Below are 25255 nucleotides of genomic sequence, written 5' to 3'. Positions count from 1 at the left end.
TGGATTTAAAACAGTCAAACCTTGGCATAAACAATAGCATATTCTTGCAATCGCGAAGTCGAAAAATGAAGATAGGCTTATTATATATATATATATATATATATATATATATATATATATATATATATATATATATGTATGTATGTATGTATGTATGTATGTAAAAACATGCACAGGACTCCATAGCACTATGATTGATTGATTTGCTCTATTTTACTTCGCTTTTTGTGCCACTTTTGGCTAATTTGCGAAGATGGGGATGAGTGACGATATGGCGAAATTGATGAATGGACATTCACAAACATCCATGCCCAGGCCGAGATTTGTACCCGGGACCCCTGGCGTAGCGCGATGTGTGCTTGGCACTATGAACTCGGATGGTATAAACAATGGTAAAGATAATGCTGATCGAAATATCCAGTATGGAGTTTTGTTACTCCATTTTACTTAATGTGAGCTTGAAGAATTGACGCAAAAGTACGAATCTTTGGCCCATACTGTATTTTAACCGTAACCTGTAGCTTTTGAGATATTCATCTCGCCTTTATACACGTATTTAATTTTGGTTTCGTGCTTAATCCGGTCTTGTAGATTGCTTTCGCGTTTAATCCCGTCCGTGCTTATGAAGGTGTTCTGGATCCCGTCCGTGCTTATGAAGGTGTTCTGGATCCCGTCCGTGCTTATGAAGGTGTTCTGGATCCCGTCCGTGCTTATAAGGTGTTCTGGATCCCGTCCGTGCTTATGAAGGTGTTCTGGATCCCGTCCGTGCTTATAAAGGTGTTCTGGATCCCGTCCGTGCTTATGAAGGTGTTCTGGATCCCGTCCGTGCTTATGAAGGTGTTCTGGATCCCGTCCGTGCTTATGAAGGTGTTCTGGATCCCGTCCGTGCTTATGAAGGTGTTCTGGTTTTCTTTCGTGCATAATCCGTTTCGAGGCTATTCTCTTCGTGCTAATTTAGAAGTTGTTGATCGTTATATTTTATTGATCTGCTTTATTTTACTTCACTTTTTGGCTAATCGCGAAGATGAGAATGAGTGATGAAACTGATGAAGGGGCACTTACGAAGAACACCCATGCCCAGGTCGGGATACGAATCCAGGACCCCTGTGATAACCATTGATGTACATTGCTTTCATGCTAGACTCTGTTCGCAGCAGTCCCTTCGCTATATGCTAAAGGCTCTCCAGGCCGCCTATGAAAAGGTAGAGTTTTGCGTTAACAGTGGGAATGGGGAAGTGACGGCATCAAATGAATCGGTACTGGGGGTGAAACAAGGCTGCGTACTCTCACCACTTCTATTCATTCTGTTTATTAATGACATGGTAGAAGAACTATCACAGAAGGACACGCAACCTCCGCCGATCGCGGACATAAGATACCACTATTACTGTACGCGGACGACCTAGTGGTAATTTCTAGCAAAATAAAAGGGCTACAGGAAGAGTTAGAAGGGCTGCATGTGTAATGCGAGAAATGGGCTCGTATTCGGTACGGACTAACAATGGGAATACGGGGGGGGGGGGGGGGGCAGAACTAGAGAGGGTCAAACAGTATGATTACTTGGGTATGGTCATGACAATGTCGGGTAAGTGGGCGTTGGGTAAAACTAAAAAATTAAAGTACAAAGTTCCTAATATACCAACCAGAACATTCGAGGGATTATACGAAGCTACAGTCAAGGTCACATTATTCTATGGTGTCAAACTGTGGGTCTGGTGCGTACAAGTAAACTTTATAAAACAAGTTCTAAGGGGGGGGGGAAGGGGCACGGCAACGTGCGGGGTTCTTAGGGAAATGGGAAAGTATAGGGAGGAAGTAGAAGCAAATATGAGAGGTTTCAAATATTGGGTAAGACTGCTAAATATTGGGGATGAAAATCTAAGAAAACTTGCGATACATGCGTAGAACAATGACCTAAAGGAACGGCAATGGGTAACAATGATAAAGACGGAACTATACGCCATAGGGATGGGCTGGATTTGGGGAGAAGGAGTCGAGGGGAGGGCGGGCATGCAGGAAATGGGGATCATACGGGACAGATTGGAGGACATCAGCAAACAAAACATTTTGGCAGAATCGTGAGGGAAAAGTATATTTAACTTCGGCACAATTCGTGAATGGGGATAGGCAATGGGGAAGGCGAAAATACCTAGACGTGTATGGAGCGAGTGGCAGGACGGGTTTGGCATGGTTCAGGCTAGGGGGGTGGGCACAATTCAAGCGCGTGAGAGAGGACTGGAATGCAGAATATCCAATGTGTGGGGAAGACGAAATTCCACATTCTTCCCCAGTGAAAAGAAACAGCAGAGGCTAGACGGAAATACATAAGGGATATGAACGAATCTAAAATGGAGGGGCTAATGAGGGCCATTACGGGGAGGGAAAGGGCTGGAAGGGACGAAAATCAAATAAGGGACCTGGGAACCTTCCTACATTACGCCTGGACAAAGAGAGCGAATAAGTTGAGGGACGGGAGTGAAAGTGCCTGAGAGCGGTGTGCAGAAAGCTTCTTTTTGTCAATGTAATAACTAGTGCTATAAGTGTAAAATTATGAGAAAAATAAAACAGGCTGATAGATTGTAGTGAGAGAAGAACCCACAATTAGTATGAGAGGTAAAGTTGAACATGTGAGGGCATAAGGAGAGGGGTTATGGGGGGGGGGGGAGAAGAAGAAGGAAAGAAAACTTCATTGATGTATGTGTACAACCGCAGAAGCATTTCACTTTGTGCTCAATCCTTTCGCGATCATTCCGTTCACCTTTTGCGGTTATTCCAGCACCCCGGAAGGACAAGTGATCAGATAGGGAGATATAAATAAATACCCTGTCGTCTTCATCATCAACGACCAGGCAATACCTCCCAGGAGGCTGCCCGTTCAGGAGTCACCATACACACGGCCAGTTTGCTATGACAAAGGGCCCACACGTGCACGTCAAGGCAGAAGACCCTCCACACATGGAAGAGAAATCCCCCCCTCCAGCGGTCATTGCTTGCAGGGAGTGGTCAGCTCGGATGTGTCCTTCTCCCAAAGTGCCGCGGTGGATGCTGGCGACCTAATGCGAGCCAACGTGTGGTTGCTCATTACCATGCGTATGAACCCCGAGCACGTATGGTCGAGGGTCGTCAAACATTGTGGAGGTGAATTCCACGCTGAGACACAGCCGTGGTCCTCCCCGAAGGCGAGCGAGCCGAAAAGGGACTGCAGAGAGGAGTTCAATGATTCTTTCGTCGCTTCGTCTTTTGGAAACCTTTTGCTTTCGTCGGTTGTTTTCTCTTGCTGTTCGTCCAACTGTTGGCGACTTCACACACCGGTACAGTCTGCAATGTTGCAGACAGCGCTTGACGTGGAAGATGCTAGCTGGAGGGATGTTTGGTGGAAGGTTGAGATTGATTGATTGATTTGCTTTATTTTGCTTAGCTTTTGTGCTACTTTTGGCTAATTAGCGAAGATGGGGATGAGTGATGACATGATGAATGGACAGACATAGTCTATAAGGCTGTGATATCTGCAAGGCAGCTTTCAGACCGAAGCGAAAGCGACATTGTCGCCCAATCAACAACATTTCACAAATTTATGTCCAGGTTTTCAAACCTAAGACGCTGCTCAAATTTCTTATCAAAACTTATAAAAGTGTAAGCACACGTTCCACATCACAGTTACAAATCGACATTATAAATTTATCCAGAGTAGAAAGGTTTTTCTGAGAAAGAAATGGTATTAAATAATACTTTCTCCCGTGCGAGTTTGTCAATAAATCATGACCTTACGAAATATCCCGCCAGAAGACATTAAAACGTGCTTGTAGCGCACTCTGGTAATTACGCTGTGCAACAATCAAGTGTAATGACGAGGAATTCTATTAAAAGGGGGATTAAGGCCAGTTGGAACGCAATGTAAGAAAGTAAACAAAACCATGTTCTGAAATATGACCCAGTGAGTGTTCCTATAGGCATCCATTCCCTCTGCCCACCATGGGCTGCTGAATAATCTTTTAATTCTCAACATGCTTCCTAAAGACCATTGTTCTGCTATACAATGGGCCGGTAAATAGTTTCTGTCCATGTCCAGAATGCCGTCCCGCGGGTGGTAGTGGGTTTGTCTTATTGAACCGAGCTGGAGCTTATTACAAGAACAAAGCGTGCTTCCCGCCTTAATTAACCATTCGGGATTGGGGTTAAGAATTATCCCCCGTTGGTCATGCAACCCCCTGTGAGCGGGATTTGCTCACAGACTCTTTCTTCTCTCTCTCTCGTCCTTCCGAGACTCTAGGAGCCTTCTCGATAGAGCACTGATTAAGGCTGTTGACTTGTAAATTAAGAGATACCAGATTCGATTCCCAGTGGAGGCACATGCCACAGTAGTTCAGATTTCATTTTACAAGTAAATTGCGTGACTGGACCTACAGTTTAAAGTGGGATCCGAAGCACTATGTGCCTCCGCCGGGTATCGAACCCGGGACCCCTTGATTACAAGGCGACGAAGTTACCACTGCGTCATCGGGGAGGCACATAAGCTTTTGTATATATATCTTATTGTTATTTACCAATTTACCATTAAATACTTCTTTCGTTCCGTGCTATAAGGTTTCGCATCGTTGTCTATTGTGCAGTGGCGGCGAAGGGGGGAGTTGCCCCACTTTTTTCCACTTTTGCCCCCCACCCTCCCACTTATCTACTAAAGCAAAGTAAACTGATCTTGCCCCCCCCCCCGCCCTCCCGTTTTGGAACACTGGGAACTATTATGAATTATTTATTTTATTCCAGATATTCTGGAGTCCATCGCAGATAAGGGGTATGGTTCGATTCTCAGTAGGGGAATATTTTGACGTCAGTACTTACTATTCTTTCGTAAGTAAAAACTTTATCAATAGAAGCTAATCGAAACTGGACATAGATTTTAATGGGATCCGAACCACTATGTGCTTCCACTTTGTATCGAACCCGCGACCTCTTAATTACAAGGCGACAACGTTATCACTACGTCACTATGGAGGCCAGAGGGCATAAAGGCAGATATTTTTTTTAAAAATAAAATTCCACACGTTTGACGCCTCGTTTCGACGCCAGAAACCCTCTAAAAGCAGAATTTTATCCTGGATATAGGTATATGCAGTGCATTCTCACAGTTGCCTCCAATAGATAGCTTCACAATTACAAGAACAAAATATATGAAATCTGTCAGGTAAATACCTGTGGCTGAAGTAATTTGGTTTATTTAGTCAATTTAGTATTGAAGCTAATTCTGGAATGTAACCGAAAATTTTGGACATAAAGCCTTGTTCTCGTCTCGCCAAGTCTCGTGAGATCTAGTCTTGTTCTACCGAGACGGGTGCAGGGCACATTCATCTCCTAACACTCACCAAAACTAACTGCTACATAAGAGCTCTAAACCTGGCCCTACTCGAACTAAGCGGAATTGTAGATAAGGAATTGTTAGGCTAAAAGCTCTTAGGTAGCAATTAGTTTTGGTGAGTGTTAGGAGCTGAATGTGCCCCGCACTAAATCCACTACCTTCCTGGAAAATATCAGCTCCGGGCGCAAAAAGGTGAACTTTCGTTATCGCTTTGAAGACACCGGCGCTGACCATTAAGAGAGCGACTCTCCACTGAGAGGGACGGGCGTGGCACCAGAGAGAGGACCAACATTAATAGGTGCACATTAAACGGTGTACGAACACTGCACATGGGTTCGTCGAGAGCTAATGGTCAGCCTTGCAGAACCTGTTATGGACTAGTACTACGAGAGAGGCTTGTCCGCGGCCAACATGGAAGTGTGGAACATACACGGTCGGTAAAAGACAACTTGCCACGAGAGAACAGTGCATCTATAAAGCTTCATATTCAGTAAGGCATTTCTTAACGAATAACTTCACTTATCGCAGTGTTTAGGGTCACAAGAGATGCCTTGTTGGGACTTTTTGAATTCTTTCATAATACTTTATAACGGAACTCTCATAACAGGCCCTCAATTCGAACCCGAAACCCCTTTCCTCTGTTTCTGTTTGTTTCTATATTTATTATTTTCTTCCTCCGTTTGCCATTCTATATTTCTTCCTCTTTCTTAATTTCATTCTTTCTCTGTTTATTTTTCTATATTTCTTGTCTTCTTTCTGTTTATATTTATACATTGCTTCCTCTTTCTATATTTCTTCTTTTCCTTCTCCATCTGTATATATGTATATTTATTCCTTTCTTGGTCTGTTTATCTTTTTATATTTCTATCTCTTTCTATATTTCATCTTTTGTATCTCTATCTGCATATATAAATATAAGCTATATATACGTATATATTTCTTCTTTTCTCTGTTTATCTTTACACATGCCTTTCCTTCTTCCCCTGTCTATCGTTCTTTCTCTTTCTACATTTCTTCCAGTTTTCCTCTCTCTATACTTGTCTCTCATCTTCCTCCCAGTTTATCTGTTAAATAATTATTTTCTTTTTCCCCTCGCCTTTTTCATTCTTCTATTAATACGTCCATATAAGGAATAAAAAGCTAAAATATGTGTGTAGGGGGTAAAGAAAACCAATTTGATCACTCAGTGCCAGAAGTGGGCATAGCAGATATTGTTGGGGAAGCAGGAAGAATAGCGTTTCAGATATCACTGAAGAAATTATGTCTTAAAAACAGGTAAAGGCAAACATCTGCAATGTCAACCTCTCTTCGAACTAGTACACCGCGGAATGCAGTTTGCAGGCTAACGAGCTCTGGCGTCTGGGCTCAGTGGAAATAATCTACTGTGGAACTTGGGTCGTGAGCCAGTCTTGTGCGTTTGAGATTGTCATTTCACTAATATTTTCCTATCATCTTTCATCCTTATCATCGCGATTAAACAAAAATGGCAGAAAAGCGAAGTAAAGTGAAGCAATTCAATCAATCAATCTTAGTTTTAGACTAACCTGTATCAATTCTCGCAATATGATTATCTAGACATACACAAAGTTTTCTTTGCCAATATTTCATTCAAAAACATTTCAAAAGATCTGAATTCAAGATTATTCTATGTTATGACGTTTGTACAGTCCCCGGTAAAAAAAATGGGACACCTATATCCTGAAATACTCACTTCCCTGCAAGGCGTTATGTGTGTTGCCTAACTCTACGGCGATGGTAGAAGTTGCCATTTAGAATTTGCTATTAAAATCCACTTCGAGTTAGGCAACACACAACGCCTTGCAGGGAAGTGAGTATTTTAGGATTTAAGTGTTCCATTTTTTTTACCCGTGACTGTACAATACCATGTTCGATGAGGGGGTCCTTCAGTTCACAAATTCAACGATTGTATCAGAGTTACTATTACAGGAAACACGGGGGTTAGTAGTTATGGAGGAACTTTCTCAGGCAGAGAGACTACCATTCGACGTACCTTGCCCTCAACTCACATTCCAAGATCAATCCACAGATAATATGATAAGCGCTTTACCATTCCTTGCAAACACATCCCGCGGAGTGCCTCCCGTAAAGTCCCGTTCCCCAGTTGCTTGAAATTTACCAGCGCCATCTGCTGTTTGCGAGTTTGACCAGAAGTGAAAGCGGGCGCCTCCAAGCGGAGGATATACGAACTTCTTGCAGGCGCTCTTATAAAAACGCACCAGTTTGCTGCCTGAGATCAATATCTGTATATTACCTTTGTGTGTGCTATTGCAATTATTATTTTAATATGGGTACAATTAAAGCTTTTGAAACAATATTAATACTGGCTTGATGTCCTTAAGACAGTCACAGTATGAAAGTTCTGATCCTGAGTTGAAGTTCCGGAAACCATACTCCACTCTATCTCGGGAATCTATGGAGCAAGGTCGCGCAGAAGGTTAGGAAGGAAGTGGTGGAAGCGAAGCAGTACAAACAGCTGGGAGCTGCAGTCGCTCCCCCCCCCCCTCCACGCAATCCTGTTCTCTCGCACGCATTCATTGCTCGAACCTTCCGTACTTGCACAGAGACTTGCTTACGTTCGTTCGCTCCAGAGAATAGACGCAGTGCGTAAATTTGTGGGAAGCCAGTTACGCAACCGGCCAGTCCTTTGCGGGGTTTCTGCCAGACGTTCTTCCGAGGCCTAAGGAACGCGACACGACGCTCCGAAAGGTACACACAGACGCGAAGGCGTGTCAGCCGGCCTGATTTGAATAGAATAGAGAATGCTGCTCGCAAGAGGTCCAGTGCAGTATCTCAACCGACACCGCGACCTTGATATGAAGAGTAGGACGAGACCAGCCCTGCAGGAGTCCTTACATCTCCTCCTGTATTTTATGTGGCAGGGCACACCACACCTCACCACACAAGACAGGCGACTTTATCAGGGATCGAAATAGAAGGACGCGGGAAACGCTGATAGAGAAGTACATAAAACACTAAAGCGGTCCATCTTCTCCTCAAAACCCACTCAATGTAAACAACTCAGAGCGGACTATCATCTTGTAAGGGGGAGATAATTTACTTGTCTTAATGTTAGCTTCGGGCACAGTACGATTCGGCTACTCGGTGGTAATTTCTGCAACAGAATTACCTTACTACCACAGCCATTTTCCTATCTGCAAAATGTATGACATTTCAAGGTGCTTACATGCAGGTGGGTCCATTGGCGATTTTCGTGACGTCATGCTTGTGTTTGTAATAAGTGGAATGAGTGCCCATAGACACTAAACCTCCTCAAAATAGGCAAAAGAGACACCGAAAATTACAAAATAGTCACTAAAAAAGCAGTTTCCTTCGAAATAGTCACTTACGATTGAAACAGGCAACAACAGACAGTAAAAACTAATACATTCTTCTTCATAAATTGATTCTTAATCCAACAGCCTACATTTTTTGGATGAAGAAAAAAAGGACGCACAATATTGATTAATATTAGTGAGTGAATATTAAACTTCAATTATAAACATGAATTTATCGGGGTCCTTTATAATATTAACAAAATATACCGGGTGTCCTAGAAGTCTTTCCCTGATTACAAACTTTATTCATATCCGCTATATGCAAGGTAGAGAGATGTGAAAGTGGTGCCAAAATGTTGGAAAACTAACCAAGTTTTTTTGTTGCAGGTTTGAGTAACGTGGCTGTAGTGTAGCAGTGTCAGTGCCCAGCAAACCGGAAATGTTCACAAATCAGGAAAAAGCTCAGCATGTCCTCTGGTATCACGAGACCAGGTCACCAATAACAGTGCAGAGGAACTTTCAAATGTATAGAATTCTTTCGTCTAGAATATCTGCCATCAATAAGTTGGTATTTAAAAAATGGAATTTATCTTCATTCCCAAATACTGTCAAACATAGTATGGAAAGATGCCACCCGATGTCAAGAGCATTAATTCCGGATTCCTTGGCACTGACACTGTTACACTACAGCCTCATTACTGAAACCTGCAACAAATGAACTTGGTTAGTTTTCCAACATTTTGGCACCAGTTTCACATCTCTACATTGCATATAGCGAATATGAATGAAGTTTGTAATCTGGGAAATACTTCTGGGACACCCGGTACATCAGAATGTAGAAAATTCCCCACATACGATTGGTTCAAAATCATTGGAAACTTCAATTTTTGCATAACTTCTAGGATAATTAAAGTCCCGTGAAATTGCAGACCCCGCGAACGATGAAAAGGCCGGGAAAATATCGGCCGGTATCGATAAATAACATCCAATCGATCCATCGGCATGTTTGTACTCCAAACATCACTCACGGCCGCGATTAACTTTGAATACCGACGACGCAAGACCGAGAACTGCCTAAGGGGTACGACGGCATTTGATGCCATGCAAAACCTGGGAGAGCCAGGGGCGACAGAGTGACACACGGCGAATTAAGAATTCAGAAACACTAAACCCACAGGAAGAGCGAGATGTCGTCCGCGCAACACCCGTGAAATATTGACTGTAAGTGCGAGAGATCTTATCGTGTGCCTGAATGGTGACCATTGCACACTGCGCACCCAGCTTGTCCTGTTTGGATTAATCTCTCGTGTGTTCAGCTCCGTGTTCGCAATGGCCAATGAGCAAGCGACTTGTCACTGACCCATACTCGAGGACTCACACCTGCAATAATAACCACGCCACTCGGGACATCCTATTTGGAGTGCCTCTTCCATTATCAACATCCTAATCAGTGGGGTCAACATGCTCCACACTCACCCCAAGCGATGGTGCAGGTTGACCCCTTTTTTGATATATATATATATATATATATATATATATATATATATATATATATATATTGCAATGTACAGTGGGATGCATAAGTATTACAAAGCAAGTTGTCCATCGCCGTGCTTATTATCTGTGTTTTACGTAATGAAAGCTTCAAGAATTGAAACTACTCTTCGTCAGCACCAGTACATGTAAAACTCCATTACTTAAAATTTAAAGAAAATAATCATGGACAATTTTCCGGACAATACTTGTGCATCCCACTGTACTATTCTGCTGTACTTCCTATATATAAGCCATGTTTTCCATCACCTGACCACGTATTCAAATGGGGAAATATCTAGGATATAAGTTCATTAAAACATATGGTGATGATGATGTCCGGAATATAGATGATCACGTGAAAGCCCTTGACTGTGCATAAAAATGATGCAATTTTAAGTCATATGCCGAATTTCCAACTTTCCTTACTATAGGATGCATTATCCTTCGAAACTTCAATAAATTGTACTTGGCATACTGCGCTACATCTGGAGGTTTATGCCCAGCATACATTTTCAACACGTAAACAGAAACTTTTGGCATTAATCCCTACACATAAACTTTAAATACATTCTTAAGCTCTGCCCGAAAGGACCAAAAAAGCAATCTTGAAATATGGTCTTGCCGGAAGTGACGTCACCTAGTGCAGTTCGAAAGCGCCAAGGAAGCGAACAATGGAGCCCGTAGCTCGCTGCACACGAGAGTGTAGTCTTCTTTCCTAGACTTCTGCACTCGTTGTTCATTTGTTTGAAATCGTAGAAGTTGAAAGTGAACCAGATGTTGGTCGCAGTACTTCTAAAGTGTAAGTATAAGAACTTTTTAAAAATGCTATGTGATTTCTATGGTGAAAAACAAGTGTTTAAAACGCGAGGAAAACAATGTATTCTTAGTTTTATCTACCGATCGTATTTGGCGCTGCAGTCGAAGTGCAATTCGAAAGATTTCCGCTTGCAGTCCAAAACTTTTCGAGACTGAACTGCGAGGCCGTTCTTGAAAGGTATTCGCTTCAAGTACGGTCTTCGGACACGGACTCAAATTACTTGTTTGCATGTAACTCCATTCAGTCATATTATATACCGGTAAAAAATACAATATCACATTAGCTAGTCTCAAGAAAGTAAGTCCATATCCAATGCGAATATCGAGTGCGTACGTACAATAATAAAGTTAAATATCTTGGAAAAGGCATATTAATTTTTGATAATGCAGTGCATAAATTAGGAACGACATCATTTTGTACATTTTCAACCGAGATGTATTGAATAAGGTATAGTCACGGCCTGTAGAAGTAACTTTATTGGTCCATACAAAGAAATGATTATATTCCACAATTACGTCATTAACAAATGGATATTTTACTTGGATCCCATGACCTCACAAAATGTATGCTTCTCCTCCTTGTGAGCACCGTGGCGCATTGAACTAAATGAAGCACAAGCCACATTCATAGGTCAAGGACAAGGGAAGTAGTTCAAAGTATGATTGAGGCTTCATTCTTGAGACTGGGTCATATACGAAGATCCAAGAAAAATCAGAGAGAATTAACGATCATTGTTCTGTTCAAATTCTTTTATATTCTTATGACATTTCAATTAAGCTTCTTATGTGATAGTCTGACTCAATACTATAAACATACAATCATATTTCTACGTAGATTCTTCAGACTTTTAGCTTATCTCCAGGTTTAAATTGTGCAGAAGTGAGAAAAAATTGCAACAGAGGCTTAATTGAGCACTAGGTATTAATGTATGCTCTCTAAGAATCGACAGTGCTGCCATCTGACGAGAACAAGTACAGCATTGTCATTTTCATGAAGCCACCGGTTTATTTTGGAGATAAAACCGAATTTTGGCTTAGCCCAACCCTCGGCGACTTCCCACGTCCACGTCACGTGACTTCTACCTGACCGAGCGCAAGGAATATGATTTACTGGCTCCGGCCGAGGTCGCAGGGCGTGTATGCCCAAAGGTCAGCCCATCATCATCTCCGACCAGGTTCAAGAGCTTTCTTGACCCACTAGCGGCATCTGGGTCAGGCCGCGGCACATTCAGACAGGTCTTCGGGCTCCAAAGTACAATTGTCAACGGCCAAAGCGGGGCAGGATAAGTGCATACATTAAATAATAAGGCTTCTCACGGATGCACTCCATCATTGCAGGGAGCTATTTCGTTGCATTGTTATTACCGGTTGAAGAAAGGAAAGACCTGCCTGACCCAGCATTGTGGACATTTCCTGTGCGCCAATAATAATAATACAAGAAGCAGCGGAAAGACTGGTCCGCAATGCTGAAGCATGAAAAGGTAAGGTGAAAAACCAGAAGACAACATAAATGCATTCAATATGGCCGCCAAATACAACCAAAACTTTCATTTAATTCTTTGGTACTTTCACATCAAATTACCACAAAATAATATCGGTTCGATTTGAGGAGTGCAAGGGGGATGACTCTTTCCAAAGACATCCTAATGCCAACATCACTTCCACAGACTAACGAGACTCTGGCGTCTTGACCTGCAGCCAGTATAATCAATCCTCTGTAGGAACTTGTTTTTTTCTTATACGTGTATGTTTGTGATAACCCCTTCATCCACTCCATCTTATCACCATTCATCTTCATCTTCGCGAAATGGCAGAAAAGCTAAGTAAGATAATCAAAATCAATCAATCAATATCATTGACTGTCAGTAGTGCTTGTACAATGTCTCTCAAAAGTTTTAGGACAACGACATTTTAAACTAGGCAACCCAATTAACACAAAGCGTTAGTGGGTTGCGTGTAGAGTTAGGCTCAATTTCAGGGTTGCCACATGCACGATATGTATTTATGAAATACGCGAAAGAAAGAAATAATTTTATACAATAGTTCTTGTTTTTATTTCTTTCGCGTATTTCATAAATATCTATTGTGCATGTGGCAACCCTGAAATTGAGCCAACTCTACACGCAACCCATCAATGCCTTGCGTTAATTGGGTTGCCTAGTTTAAAATGGGTTGTCCTAAGACTTTTGAGAGACACTGTACAGCACAGGAAATATTTAGATAATTTTGATTTACAAAAAAAAGTATAACCATTGATTGTTGGGTACTTCATTCTGATCCATTCCCAAAACGTGTTCGCAGCAAATATTTTGAATTTTTCGAAAAATAATCCTTGCTCCATCAGGGTTTCCAACTCTTCCCGGGAATTTAGCCCAAATTATCGAAATCAATAAATTTCGAATTAACAAATGACCTCATGCATGAGAATAGGCTTGGTATAGACTATCAGGTCTCAGGATACACCGAGCTCCGTGGCGGAGTGGTTAGCGTAACGCTCTACAAAACCAGGGGTCCCGGGTTCAAATGCCACCCTGGACATGTGTGTTCCTTGTGAGTGACCGTTCATCAATTTCATATCATCACTCATCCTCATAGTCGCGATTATCTAAAAGTGGCAGAAAAGCAATGTAAAATAAAGTTATTCAATCAATCAATGGCTGCGTTATAGGTAGGAGTGAGATTTTCTATAAAAAAATCGTAATTACAAGTCTTACCTTCGGTTTAAAAATTGTTCAAAAACACAAATAGTAATTGAGGCAAGTTTGCATTTACCACCTTGATTTTCCAGACTTTTTTACTGCTCTTATTTGATAACTGATTCTCTCCAAATTTCGGGACGGGCTGTAGCCCAATCAGCCCCCCTCTGCATACGCCAATGAACAATAGTCTCGGTTTCTACACCGATCTCGGCTTGAACTAATCGGTACTTTGTAATCACGCGTGACAACAAACTTAATTTGTCTAAAATAACAAACAAATACAGTAACACCTCGTTAATCCGGACCCCGATAAGCCGGACTTGACTTAATCCGGACAGGCAAAAGGAAAAAGAAAGCAAAATGCAATGTTTTAAATGTGGCCAGAAGCACGGCATTGTCGTATTGCTTTATATTTTTCGTACTGTATTTAGTCCTATGCCCTTTAAAAGCACCATAATAATAAACGTGTTTTGTTGCTATAAACGGAGTTTTAATGCACTTTCTACTGTTCTTTTAGGTTATTTCAGTTAATCCGGACTTTCGTTAAACCGGTCAACTTATTCCCCCATTAGTTCGGATTAACGAGGTTTTACTGTACATAATATTTACAACCACTCAATTTTATGATAAAAAAAGTGAATCGAAAAATGCACTCACAAGGATGCATCCTTTATCCTTTGCAGAGATAGAAGTGTTTTCCCCGTGCTAATGCTCTCCATGGTAAGTGCCGAAAGGTCGCTAGGCGGCGACGCATCTGAAATAAAAAAACCGGAAGAAATTAATGGATTAACAAAAACTTCTGTTTACAACACTAAATAATTCTAAGACAAATGGCGAACCATAATAATTAGGGCCTGGGACTTTATGTTATAACATATTTTTTATTTACCATCAGATAGAATACGTGTCTCATGAAAATCAGCCGAAATAGACAAACTTCATAAGACATATTTGGACATATTTTACCAGTTTAGCGTTTTTACAACATATTTCTTCAATTTTCTCGTAATAAAACATATTTCTGTATAAGCCTTGTAATCAAGGGGTCCCGGGTTCGATTCCCGGTGGAGGCACATAGTGGTTCGGATCCCACTTTAAACTGTAGGTTCAGTCCCGATTAGCCTTATTGTGCATAAAGTGGACTTAAAACACCAAATCAATCAATCAATATTTCTGTAAAATTTCGTAATTGTCTTGCATATAATTGGATATTTTATAATTTATTCTTTGTACCTTTACCGCAACAGATAGTTTACATTATCGATGGCAGGATAAGGAAATTATGGACGAAAAGCAGATGTCGTCTTTTCTTACCAACTAGTAGAGCACACCTTAGTCGATCTTTGCTGGAAGATACTGGCTTTCTGTATATTGAAATTCGAAAGTACCGTTGTGCATATTTTTGGGTTTACTGGGTATATTTCTAATATACTTTTAATTTTTACGACATAACTCCATCACTCTTTGGTTACCGTATTTTTTTGCATTAATATTAATTTCTAAATTCACTGTATCATGTACAACTGTTCTGTTGACGATTTAAGTTTAATCTTACTTCATACTCAACTGACTACACTGGTATTTTTCTAAAGACGAACAAAACATTGTGCGCATTGTCCATCATTCTATTTCAACTGGGAATAATTTTTCCGTGTTCTTAAAACATTCAGTCGATAACGACAATCAGCGCCATCTCTTGATGTAGTTTTAATTTACAATATTTTATTTCTTTCTTGTCAAAAAACATTATATGCTTAGAATTTGTTGAGCAAGGACGAGCATAATGATAGAGAAGAGGAGAAAGCGAGTGGACGGAGCGAAGCAGTACTTGTTTTCTTTCTCGCTTACTCCAGAGATTCCCGGGACAGACTATGGGAACAATAATTAGCTATGAAAACAGAATCATGATGATCAGATGTACGGACAATCAAAATCAAACAATAAAGGATTCGAACTCGGTACATCGTGAGTCGAACACTCAACATGCTCTTCTCCCTAACATGACTACATATTGAGAACATGAACATGCATGAAAACAATGTGTCAAAAGTATATTGCCATTTTTTTAACCTTCTCTAAATCGCTTGGAACATTGTTCACACATTGCCTACTTATTCACTGTGGATAAAAGACAAAACAATCTCGTTAGTCGAGGCATAAATTCATACTCCCTGAGCCACTCCCTCCGTCTCATTCTCACGCCTTTTGTTCTCGAAAGCTAATATATCTTCCCTTGGTGTTCGGAAGTACAGTTCCTTAGGTGTCGCTTGCCCCATTATACCATTCATGCATGAAGAAAGCGCGTGCACCGAGTAGGAGGCGCTGAATGCACAAGTGACGTCACTTGTTAGTTACCCGAGAGCGCACTCCACGCGATATCCGATAACAGCCGAATGCGAATTAATTGATCCATTTCCCCGATAATGTGGGAGCAAGTTGGTTAATGAGATTGTGCCTCATGTACGAGGGTCGTCCGAAAAGTAACGAAAATGGCTGGCTTGTAGAAACTCTGGGAACAATAATATCTCGCTTTCCTCTGCGCAAGTAGTGACTCGAGATGGTGTGACCAATGAACGTGCGAGAGGAAATGGAAGGAGACATCACGACTGCAGCCACAGAATGCCTATGTACTCAATACTGCAGCTAGCAGCCGTTTGCAGCAGCGCGCAATGCATTGCTCCGTCCACTTACTTTCTTCCCTTCTGCGCGGCCTTGCACCCCACATATCCGAGACAGAGTATAGGATCACTTCTTTCATCAAGTCTCACGTCATCTCTTTCGATCTATGTATCCTGAAAGTAGTCCATTATCAGCCTTGTACCTAGGTATAATAAAAATTCATGTGTCTAGAGTAAATATTTAATTAAGTAACAGAAACACGTAATGAATTAAGCATTTCGAGCTTGACCCAGTTTTACTTTGAGAAAGATACCAAGGTGTTACCGCAACATATAACTATGAGTTTCCAAGGATATGAAGCCAGCATCTGAATACATGATCACTAAATTATATTGATTGAGACGCTTTCATTTGACTAAGTTCTTAGGTATTAAATGTTTTGTTAGGTAATGCATACTAAGGAGGGAAAAGTAACCTTTTCAAAATTTGGAAACTAACCTAACAGTGCTGCCATCTTAATTTCCCACCACGTACTACAACTTACACTTCCTAATCAATGTGCAGATAACATTGCCTGCTTTCTTCAAATACCTTCACAAGTATCACTTATTTTTCTCTGTACAATTGCACTAGTACGAATGTACTGCGAGGTTAAGGTGTAATATATATTTGTCCTGTAACACTAAACCTATGTAATGAGAGCAAGAGAACAAGTGAGACACAGAACGAGCCCATTTGATCCAATAACAGTGGGATGAATGGGACCATCAACGTCTGGGGAATTCCCCTATGACTGGAAGTGACAATAAAACTGAAAGCGGATTGGTGAAGCAAACTTCAGTAACACAACTGCGCTTGTTTCGTAGGGCTCCATCTGATCTACACAGAAGAGTGGCAACTATTTGTCTACTTGCAAGAGTAGCTAAGTTTACACCAAGCTCCTTACAGGAACAACCCAAGATTCTTCGAAATACTCAGCCTTCTTGCTTACATATGTATTATGCGTGTCTTTGTTACTTGTGTGAATGTAATATCAGTATTAGGGATGGCCAAATCCGGATAAAATTTTATCCGGATAAGGGATATGTTCTATCCGGAGAGTTTGTCGTTTATCCGTTTTACGGGCTATCCATGTTCGTATTTCACAGTACGGATTTTCTACAAATCCATCATCAAATATGTACTATACGGATATTCTGACATCCCGATTATCCGTTGAATTTGAAACGGATATCGGATAATTTGAAATCCGGATATTCGTTATCCGTATTTTATGGCATTCCCTAATCAGTATATAGCTAGAGAAGGGGGGGCGGGAGGGGGAGAAACAAAAAAAAAAACAATCTATTCCTGACTCGGAATGGTTTTTAAACCACTGTCAGATATCCTGACGGGGTACATAACTCGAGATATACAAAGGGAGAGATTTAGAAAAGAGATAAACCAACAGCAAAGAAAAACCTAGAAAGAGATAACGAAAGAAACAGAGAGAGGGATAGACAAGGAAAAGAAGCAAAAGAGAAAGAAATATAGATAAAGAAAACCAGAGAAGAGGATACAAAAAAATCTAAAGAATAAAAGATGGAAAGAGGTATAGAAACATAATGAAACAAGAGAAACAGAGAGAGAGAGAGTGCAGGAAAGATAGAGAGAGAGAGAGAGAAAGAGAGAGGATGCAGACATATACATGGAAAAAGACAAGGAAAAATAAAATTGGTTTATTTTACGTCTTCTTTCTGCAAGCCGGCCCCGTGGCGGACTGGTTAGCACATCGCGCTACAACGTCAGGAGTCCCGGGTTCGAATCCTGGCTTGGGAATGGATGTTTGTGAGTGTCTATTCATCAATTTCATCATATCATCACTCATCCACATCTTCGCAAATTAGTCAAAAGTGGCACAAAAAGCGAAGTAAAATAAACGAAATCAAATCAAATCTTTTCTGCAACTTTTGACTAATCGTGAAGATGACGAAGAGTGATGCAACTGATAAAATCCCATGTCAAGGCCGGGATTGGAACCCGGGATCCTAGGCGTCGTAGCAGGTTGTGTTAACAACTATGCATCGAAGGTTGGCGGAAGAATAATAACAGAAGAGGAACGGTGAATGGGAGAAATATAAATAAAGGAATAGCAAAAGTTAAGTGTAGAGAAGGTAAAATAGACAGGAAGAGGGAAACAGATATAGCAAAGGAAAAGAGAATATGTAAAGGTATTTGCGTGTGTGTGTACTGTGTGTTTGTGTGTGTGTGTGTGTGTGTGTGTGTGTGTGAGTGAGTGAGAGAGAGAGAGTGAAAGAGAGAGAGAGAAAGAGTGGGAAGATCACCAGAAACACTTGACGACTTGAAGCCACAAGGGATTGAATGACAGGCAGAACGCTGATGCAATAACAATCTGTTATAATGCACCGTAATTTATAACCTTCCTTCCTTCTCCTCAAAGACTGCATAACGTCAAGCCTAGGACATCCATTTATCTACGCACAAAAAAGAGAGAGGAAAAAAAGCATCCCATCCCAGCGCGGGGCGTGTCCACAAGAGACGACACCGCTAAGGTCACATGGAAGGTCACCCGAAGAGATGGGAGGTCAGCTCATGGGAAGGTAAGAGACATCTGAGGCCCTATTGGCTAGCCACCCTGCGCGGGGTCAGCCAACCCGGATCTAGCATGGAAGAAAACGGTCTTGGTGTATTTTTCTTGGAGAACAGCCCTTTATTAGTATGCAAGGGAGGGTACCGTGCCGAAACCTGTCACAGCCAACTAAGGACTGCGAGAAGAGACCAAGAGAGAGGAGTACAAAGTATACAGAGAAAGCAAGGACTATTACGATCAGCTGTTTGGCAATTCCGACATCCATAAATATACAGTTCGGCCTTGTCGCCAGACACTTGAAGATCGCAATGCGAGTTTGTTATTCATCCGCGCGACCGGCAATAAACTATGGTTACGTACGCGGGAGAAGTGACGGAATCTTGGTATTGTAATGAATTGCCGACGTCCTGAAGACAGAGCGTAATAATTGAATCTGCGAGAAACTTGATGATACCCGTATTATTTCCGCAACACTTTCCCCCAGAGAGCTTTCGATTAAATTATGTGAGGGCACGAGGGGAGGAATTCTAAGAATATGTTCTTAAAGCGAGAACCAAGGCAACCTAGATCACCGATCTCTCTCTCTCTCTCCAGCTTCCCTGTTCTTCTCTTTCTTTTTCTTTTTACATCTCTCATTTCTCTTCTTCTTAACCTTTTCTCTCTTTTCATTTCCTTTTCTATTTCTCTCTTATCCCGCTTTTCCTTTCTTCTCTCTATCTTTCACTTATGCTCTCTTTCCCCCATATCTTCTTTTCATTTCTTTCTCTTTTTCTTACATTTCCTCTTTTCATTTCTTTCTCTTTTCTTTTTCTATCTTCCTTTTCTCTCTTTTCCCCTTCTCATTTCATTCTCTTTTCTTTTTTCTATTTTTTCTTATTCTTTCTTTCCCTTTTTCATTTCTTTATCTATCTTTTCTCTCTTTCCACCTTTTCATTTCATTCTCTTTTCTCTTCCTATTTTTATTTCCCTTTTCCTCTCTTTTCATTTATTTTCCTCTCCTCTATCTTTTTCTTTTCCCCCCACTTTTATCCTATTTAATTTCTTTCTATTTTTGTCTCTTTCGCTCTTTACATTTCGTTCTCTTTCTCTCACACTCATTCTCTCTGTCTTAATTCTCTCTCTCTCTCTCTCTCTCTCTCTCTCTCTCTTTCTCTCAAACTTTCAGAGAGAAAATATAAGCTCCCGAAATGCTGGTAAAGTGGGTATAAAGTTTGGCTGGGCGTTATTTCGACGCCGATATACGTATCAATGTCAATAATCGATTCATTCATTTGGTTTATTTCACTTCGCTTTTCTGCCATTTTGGCTAATCGCGAAGACGAGGATGAGTGATTAAGAGACACCCGCAAAGAACGCCCATACCCAGACCGGGATTCGAACCCAGGAATCCTGGGGTCGTAACGCGCTGTGCTAACCACTCTGCTGCGGAGGTCTGCAACATCAATAATAACGACATGTCACCTCAGTGGCCTACAGCGTTAAGAGGCCTACCATCGATCTCGCCACCACAGTTCCTGGGATCGAGTCCCGGCCTGGGCATCACTGTTCTTTGTAAATGTCCCTTCATCAAGTTCATGTAATCACCACCCATGCTATCATCGTTGCGATAGCCAAACATGGGGAAAATGCGACGTCGAACGACAAAAATTCAAACACAAATGATAACGGCATAGATATTTTCGATACTCGATATTGATGCTCCGGCTCTTCGATAAGTTCATCATCGTCTCGATAATTCAACGTGACGCAGCAGCGGCGTAAAATAGATCATTTACGGGCAAATTAACACACTGGTGAGGGTCCGTACTCGTATGCGTCTCCATGAATCCGGAATCCACTCCATGGGCTATTGATGGTGTCTGAAGCTGGGAGTCCAAAGACCAAAAGGTCAGTCAACACGGAGCGAGAGGGGAAGGGGCGTGGTGAAAAGAGAGGGGGGTTCACGGGGGTCAAAGGTACCCACCTTTTTTTGCAATTTTATCTCCCTCCCAGAGGTCGTGATCGTCTCATTATCGTTAAGGCACGTTCGAATGAGTCTCCTCTCCTTCGCTTTCCCACCGTTCCTAATCTCCTGTTTTTTTCTCGGTTTCTCTCCTGGGATCGTCGCTTTGATGCTGTTTGACTTCACAGCCTGGCGGGCTCTTGGCGTGGGTTAATTTACGAGCGAGGAGCCCATTCAACAGAACTCCTCCATGCCACGTACCTTCAATCGCATTGGCTGTTTTACCGGCCGCTGAAAAGAAGCTTAGCGACAGCACTGGACCTTCCGGTGGCAAAGTCGCTTTCGAAAACTCATCTTCCTTCCAAAAACCGCTATGATTTTTCGAATTATGCGAAATTTCATCTGCTTAGAATGCCCTGAAGAGTACTGTGCACTTGACACCCAAATTTCAACATTCTCACCAGTACATCCAGGACTGCCTTACCTAATGCTAACTAGAGACTCTAGCATCCAGACTCGTAGCTAGTATTCATACAGGGTGGCGCAAAAGTAATCACCTGATTTTCTTCCTATAGCTTAGGTTCTAAATTAAACAAAGTAGGTTTTTTCCTGTTAAACTTTTATTGATACTTGTAAGTTTTATGTCCTCAATTTTAAAAGATAAGAGCTAATAAATGACCACCATTCGAATTGATGCAAATTTGTGCTCTTTTTATTGCTTTGGTGGTGTTGGGAAAGAATCTGCGGGGAAATGCTGAATATTGTCCTTTAGTTGCTGTAACGTCTCTGGCTTATTCACATAAACCAATTACTTTTAATATCCCCAAAGGAAAAAAATCTGGAGCGGGCAAATCGGGGGACCTGGCCGGCCATGGCAAATCACCAAAACGGGATATTACTCTGCCCGGAAAGTGTCACAATTTTAACACCTTCTTGTGGGGTATACTTATTCATTTTCGCACACAATAAATTTCGTAAGTATCTTCTATTTAACTGACAAAACAAAACACTACTGATATAAACAACAAGATGTCAAAATAAAGGTCAGTTCAAATAGGATGATGACTTTTGCGCCACCCTTTAGAATCCTCTAAGGGTCTCGTGTTGTCTCATCATCACCATTCCTATTCATCTTCGCGATTAGCCAAAAGTGGCAGAAAACGGAAGTAAAAAAAATCTCAATACACACACTGAATACAATAAAATGTATAAATATCCTATTTCTGCATTTCTTTCCATAATAATATGGCTACTTATCGCCACTCTTTCTACAGTTTAGGCTAATCCTAAGATGAGAATTACTGTAAAGTCGTTTTCAAAGTCTATACTAAAGATTGGGGGTGTAAGGGGTGACCTTCCACGTAGTACACCCTGAACTGCATTTTGCAGACAAACGAGGCTCTGGCAACTGACCCTATGGCCAGTATAATTCTGTGTGTTGTCCTGTATTTTGTTCTTATGTGTGCCGAGAGCCCGTTTACAGCCTCAGCTCTTAACGGAAGTCAGAATATTTTAAGATTTTAGCTATGCAACGTTAGAGTTGTTCTTTGTAACGATAAGAGGCTGGATCCCGTATAATGTGACGGGTGCAAAATTGCCTAAGTGTGACGCACCCAAAATTTTAAAATCAAATCAAATCAAACTAAACATTGATTGATTGATTTGTTGTTTCAAGTCCACTTTATGCACAGATAGGCTAATCGGGACTGGACCTACAGTTTAAAGTAGGGTACGAACCACTATGTGCCTCCACCGGGTATCGAACCCGGGATCAATTTATTACAAGGCCATGACGTCACCATTACGCCATCGGGGAGGCGCTAATTTTAGTATCACATAGGTTACTTTTGCCCATCACAGAAGCTCCTCAACCAGAACAAAACTGACATGGCTGTAACATGAAAATAAAATATGTGTGTTGAAACTACCTAAATCAATTGCGAAAGCTATTACTGTCACAGAATATTAACAACTAAAACTGTACTATCTCTGAGGATAAAACGTCCATACCGTAGTTAAAAAGTTGAGGCTGTAAAAGGGCACTCATCACACATAAGGGCTAAACATAGGACAACGTGATTCCACAGAGGATTATCCTATCGCGGATCCAGACGGCAGAGCCTCGCTGGCCTGCAAGAATCAGTTACAAGGTGCACGGAGTAGTGAGGCTGACTTTGGAGTGCCTACCCAGATGGGCACCCCTTAAACGAAAGAACAAAAACAATGTATAATTCATGTCTTGACTGAGACTCGAACGCAGATCCATAGGCCAGAGTTTGGTGCGGAGCACATCCACTTACTAACACTTGGCTAAAATCTGTCTCAAATATGCTGAAAGCACAAACCTTAAACCCTCCTAACCAACTTGCATCTTCTACACGTGACCTAAGGGTCAAATGGATGAAAAACTTAACAGAGAGGGAGGTGATAGAAGTGGTAGACGAGAGAATAAAGATAAAGGAAGCGGGGCAGCAAGTGGGGAAATACCTGGGAGAAGTAAGATAACGGCGGGGGAAAGCTGTTAGACAAGGCAGCGAAATGAGTGATCATGCTCCAGACGAGACATCTTTATAGTGTAAGTGTGTGTAAAGTAAAATGTATGCGTTTTTGGTGAGAGTGCAGGAAAAGAGAAGTGGGGCGAGGGAGAAAGAGTGGAAGAAGAACTGTCAAGGGAGGGGAAGAATGTGTACACAAAGTAAGAGACAGCTTAAAAGAAAACTAAATGTAACAAAATATTGTAGAAAAATCAAAACTATGTAGTGCGTACAGCTTATGGCTCGCACAAAAAAAAAAAACTTGCATGCACTATTTTCACAATTAGAATTCTAATAATGCCTACATTGTTAGGTTAAGAACAATTTTTAGCGACGTTTTAGCAGCTGGATGTTGCTCTCACCCGACCCCTTCGAACATCGCGATACGACTATCTCTAACACTACCGTCCGTAAAATTTACGTATGCTTTGCGCTCAAATCTCTTCCCTACCTTCCACCTCTCACCTACACACCCCTCCACCTACAAATGGCAATGCATCATGCAGTCTGTCGGACGTAAGGCAGCACTGTGGTAAGGAGGGTGCAAGTGCTGATAGGCTTCATTTCGTTTGTTATGTTGTGCACTGTACGTCAATTTTAAGTAGCTCTAGTAATACGAGAAAAATCTTTCACATAATTTTGACATTCGTAAATTCGATTTGGATAGTTAGATTTTGAAAACAAAAGTTTAGAAGCATGCACTATTTCTTGTAAGACTTTAAAATTACATTCGTCCCTTTTTGATTAAGAGTGAAGGCGAAACATTCATACAATGTACGCACGGGCTTGTCAACCAAAACATTCTCTTAAAATATTCTATGTTAAATAAAACCATGTTTATACATTTTAAAATGAAGAATAAAATTCCAATATAAGTAAAATAATGTTCACAAAGAATCGTCATTTTGTTTTCATGATGTAGAGGTTCTTTTGAAAATCGATTCCTTCATGTATGTAAAATTTACGTTTCGCTAGTTACACTGTAATATTGGAACACGATAGCGTTCTAGGCAGTGATGTGCCGTAGACTATACGTTTACGTCTACATGCGTTGTCTACACGTAATCTACGCGTAGATTACATTGGGTTGTAGTGTACATAGACTACGTAGACAATCTAAAGTGCATGAAAATGAATTTTCAAGGGTTTCATGAAGGGAAAGTGACATTTTCAACTATATTGGTTCCTAACGAAATGAAAAGAATCCTATTTACAACAAAATTTCCCTTCTCTTCTATTATCAACTATGGAAGAAGATAAATAATGCAAAAAGAAAACAACAGATGGCAGTCGTGAGGCAAGAGTGGTACTTTTCCCATAAAACACTAGAACATTTCCTATATTAGGTTTCTTCCTAGGCGAGAAATTGTTCGAATTTGGAAGAAAGAGTATGAAAAGTTATCCTTACACATCAGCAACTGATACGCAGTATAATTTTCTTTTAATTCCACGGCGCCCTTTGCTAAGTTATCACCTTTCGCCATGTTGTATACATAGATTACATCATCTACGTGTAGAAAATAGTCTACGTGTAGAATGTAGACTATTGTTGTTTACGCGTAGACGCACATCACTGGTTCTAGGGTTAAAATCATACCATTACTTGCAACACGAATAATCTCAGTAAAGATTACAAAACTTTATTCACTCTTTCAGATTACATAGTAGCGTTGAGTCATTCTTTTACGCTTTTGGTATCCCTCACATGAAACACTCGATTATACCGGGTTCGAATCCCGACCTGGGCTTTGTGAGTGTCCCTTCATCTCATATCACCACTCATCCTCATCTCCGAGATTAGCCAAAAAGTGGCAGAAAAGCGAATGTAAAATAAGCCACATCAATAAGAAACACTCCTATAAAGCGATGC

The 25255-nt window shown here is 41.2% G+C and overlaps 1 protein-coding gene across 1 annotated transcript in view; it reads right to left on the bottom strand.

Annotated features, from left to right (window-relative positions):
* Nucleotides 1-25255, bottom strand: part of LOC145986657 (uncharacterized) — a 426247-nt gene that overhangs the window by 51336 nt on the left and 349656 nt on the right. Inside the window, exon 4 of the mRNA XM_083120936.1 lies at nucleotides 14358-14454. Coding sequence (XP_082977062.1) covers nucleotides 14358-14454 — 97 coding nt within the window. The remainder of the gene's footprint in view (nucleotides 1-14357; nucleotides 14455-25255) is intronic.

Source organism: Lepisma saccharinum, chromosome 4, assembly GCF_977018435.1.
Source record: "Lepisma saccharinum chromosome 4, izLepSacc3.1, whole genome shotgun sequence".
Lineage (NCBI taxonomy): Eukaryota > Metazoa > Arthropoda > Insecta > Zygentoma > Lepismatidae > Lepisma > Lepisma saccharinum.
Note: the sequence above shows the minus strand (reverse complement) of the source record. Positions and strands in the feature narration are given on the sequence as shown.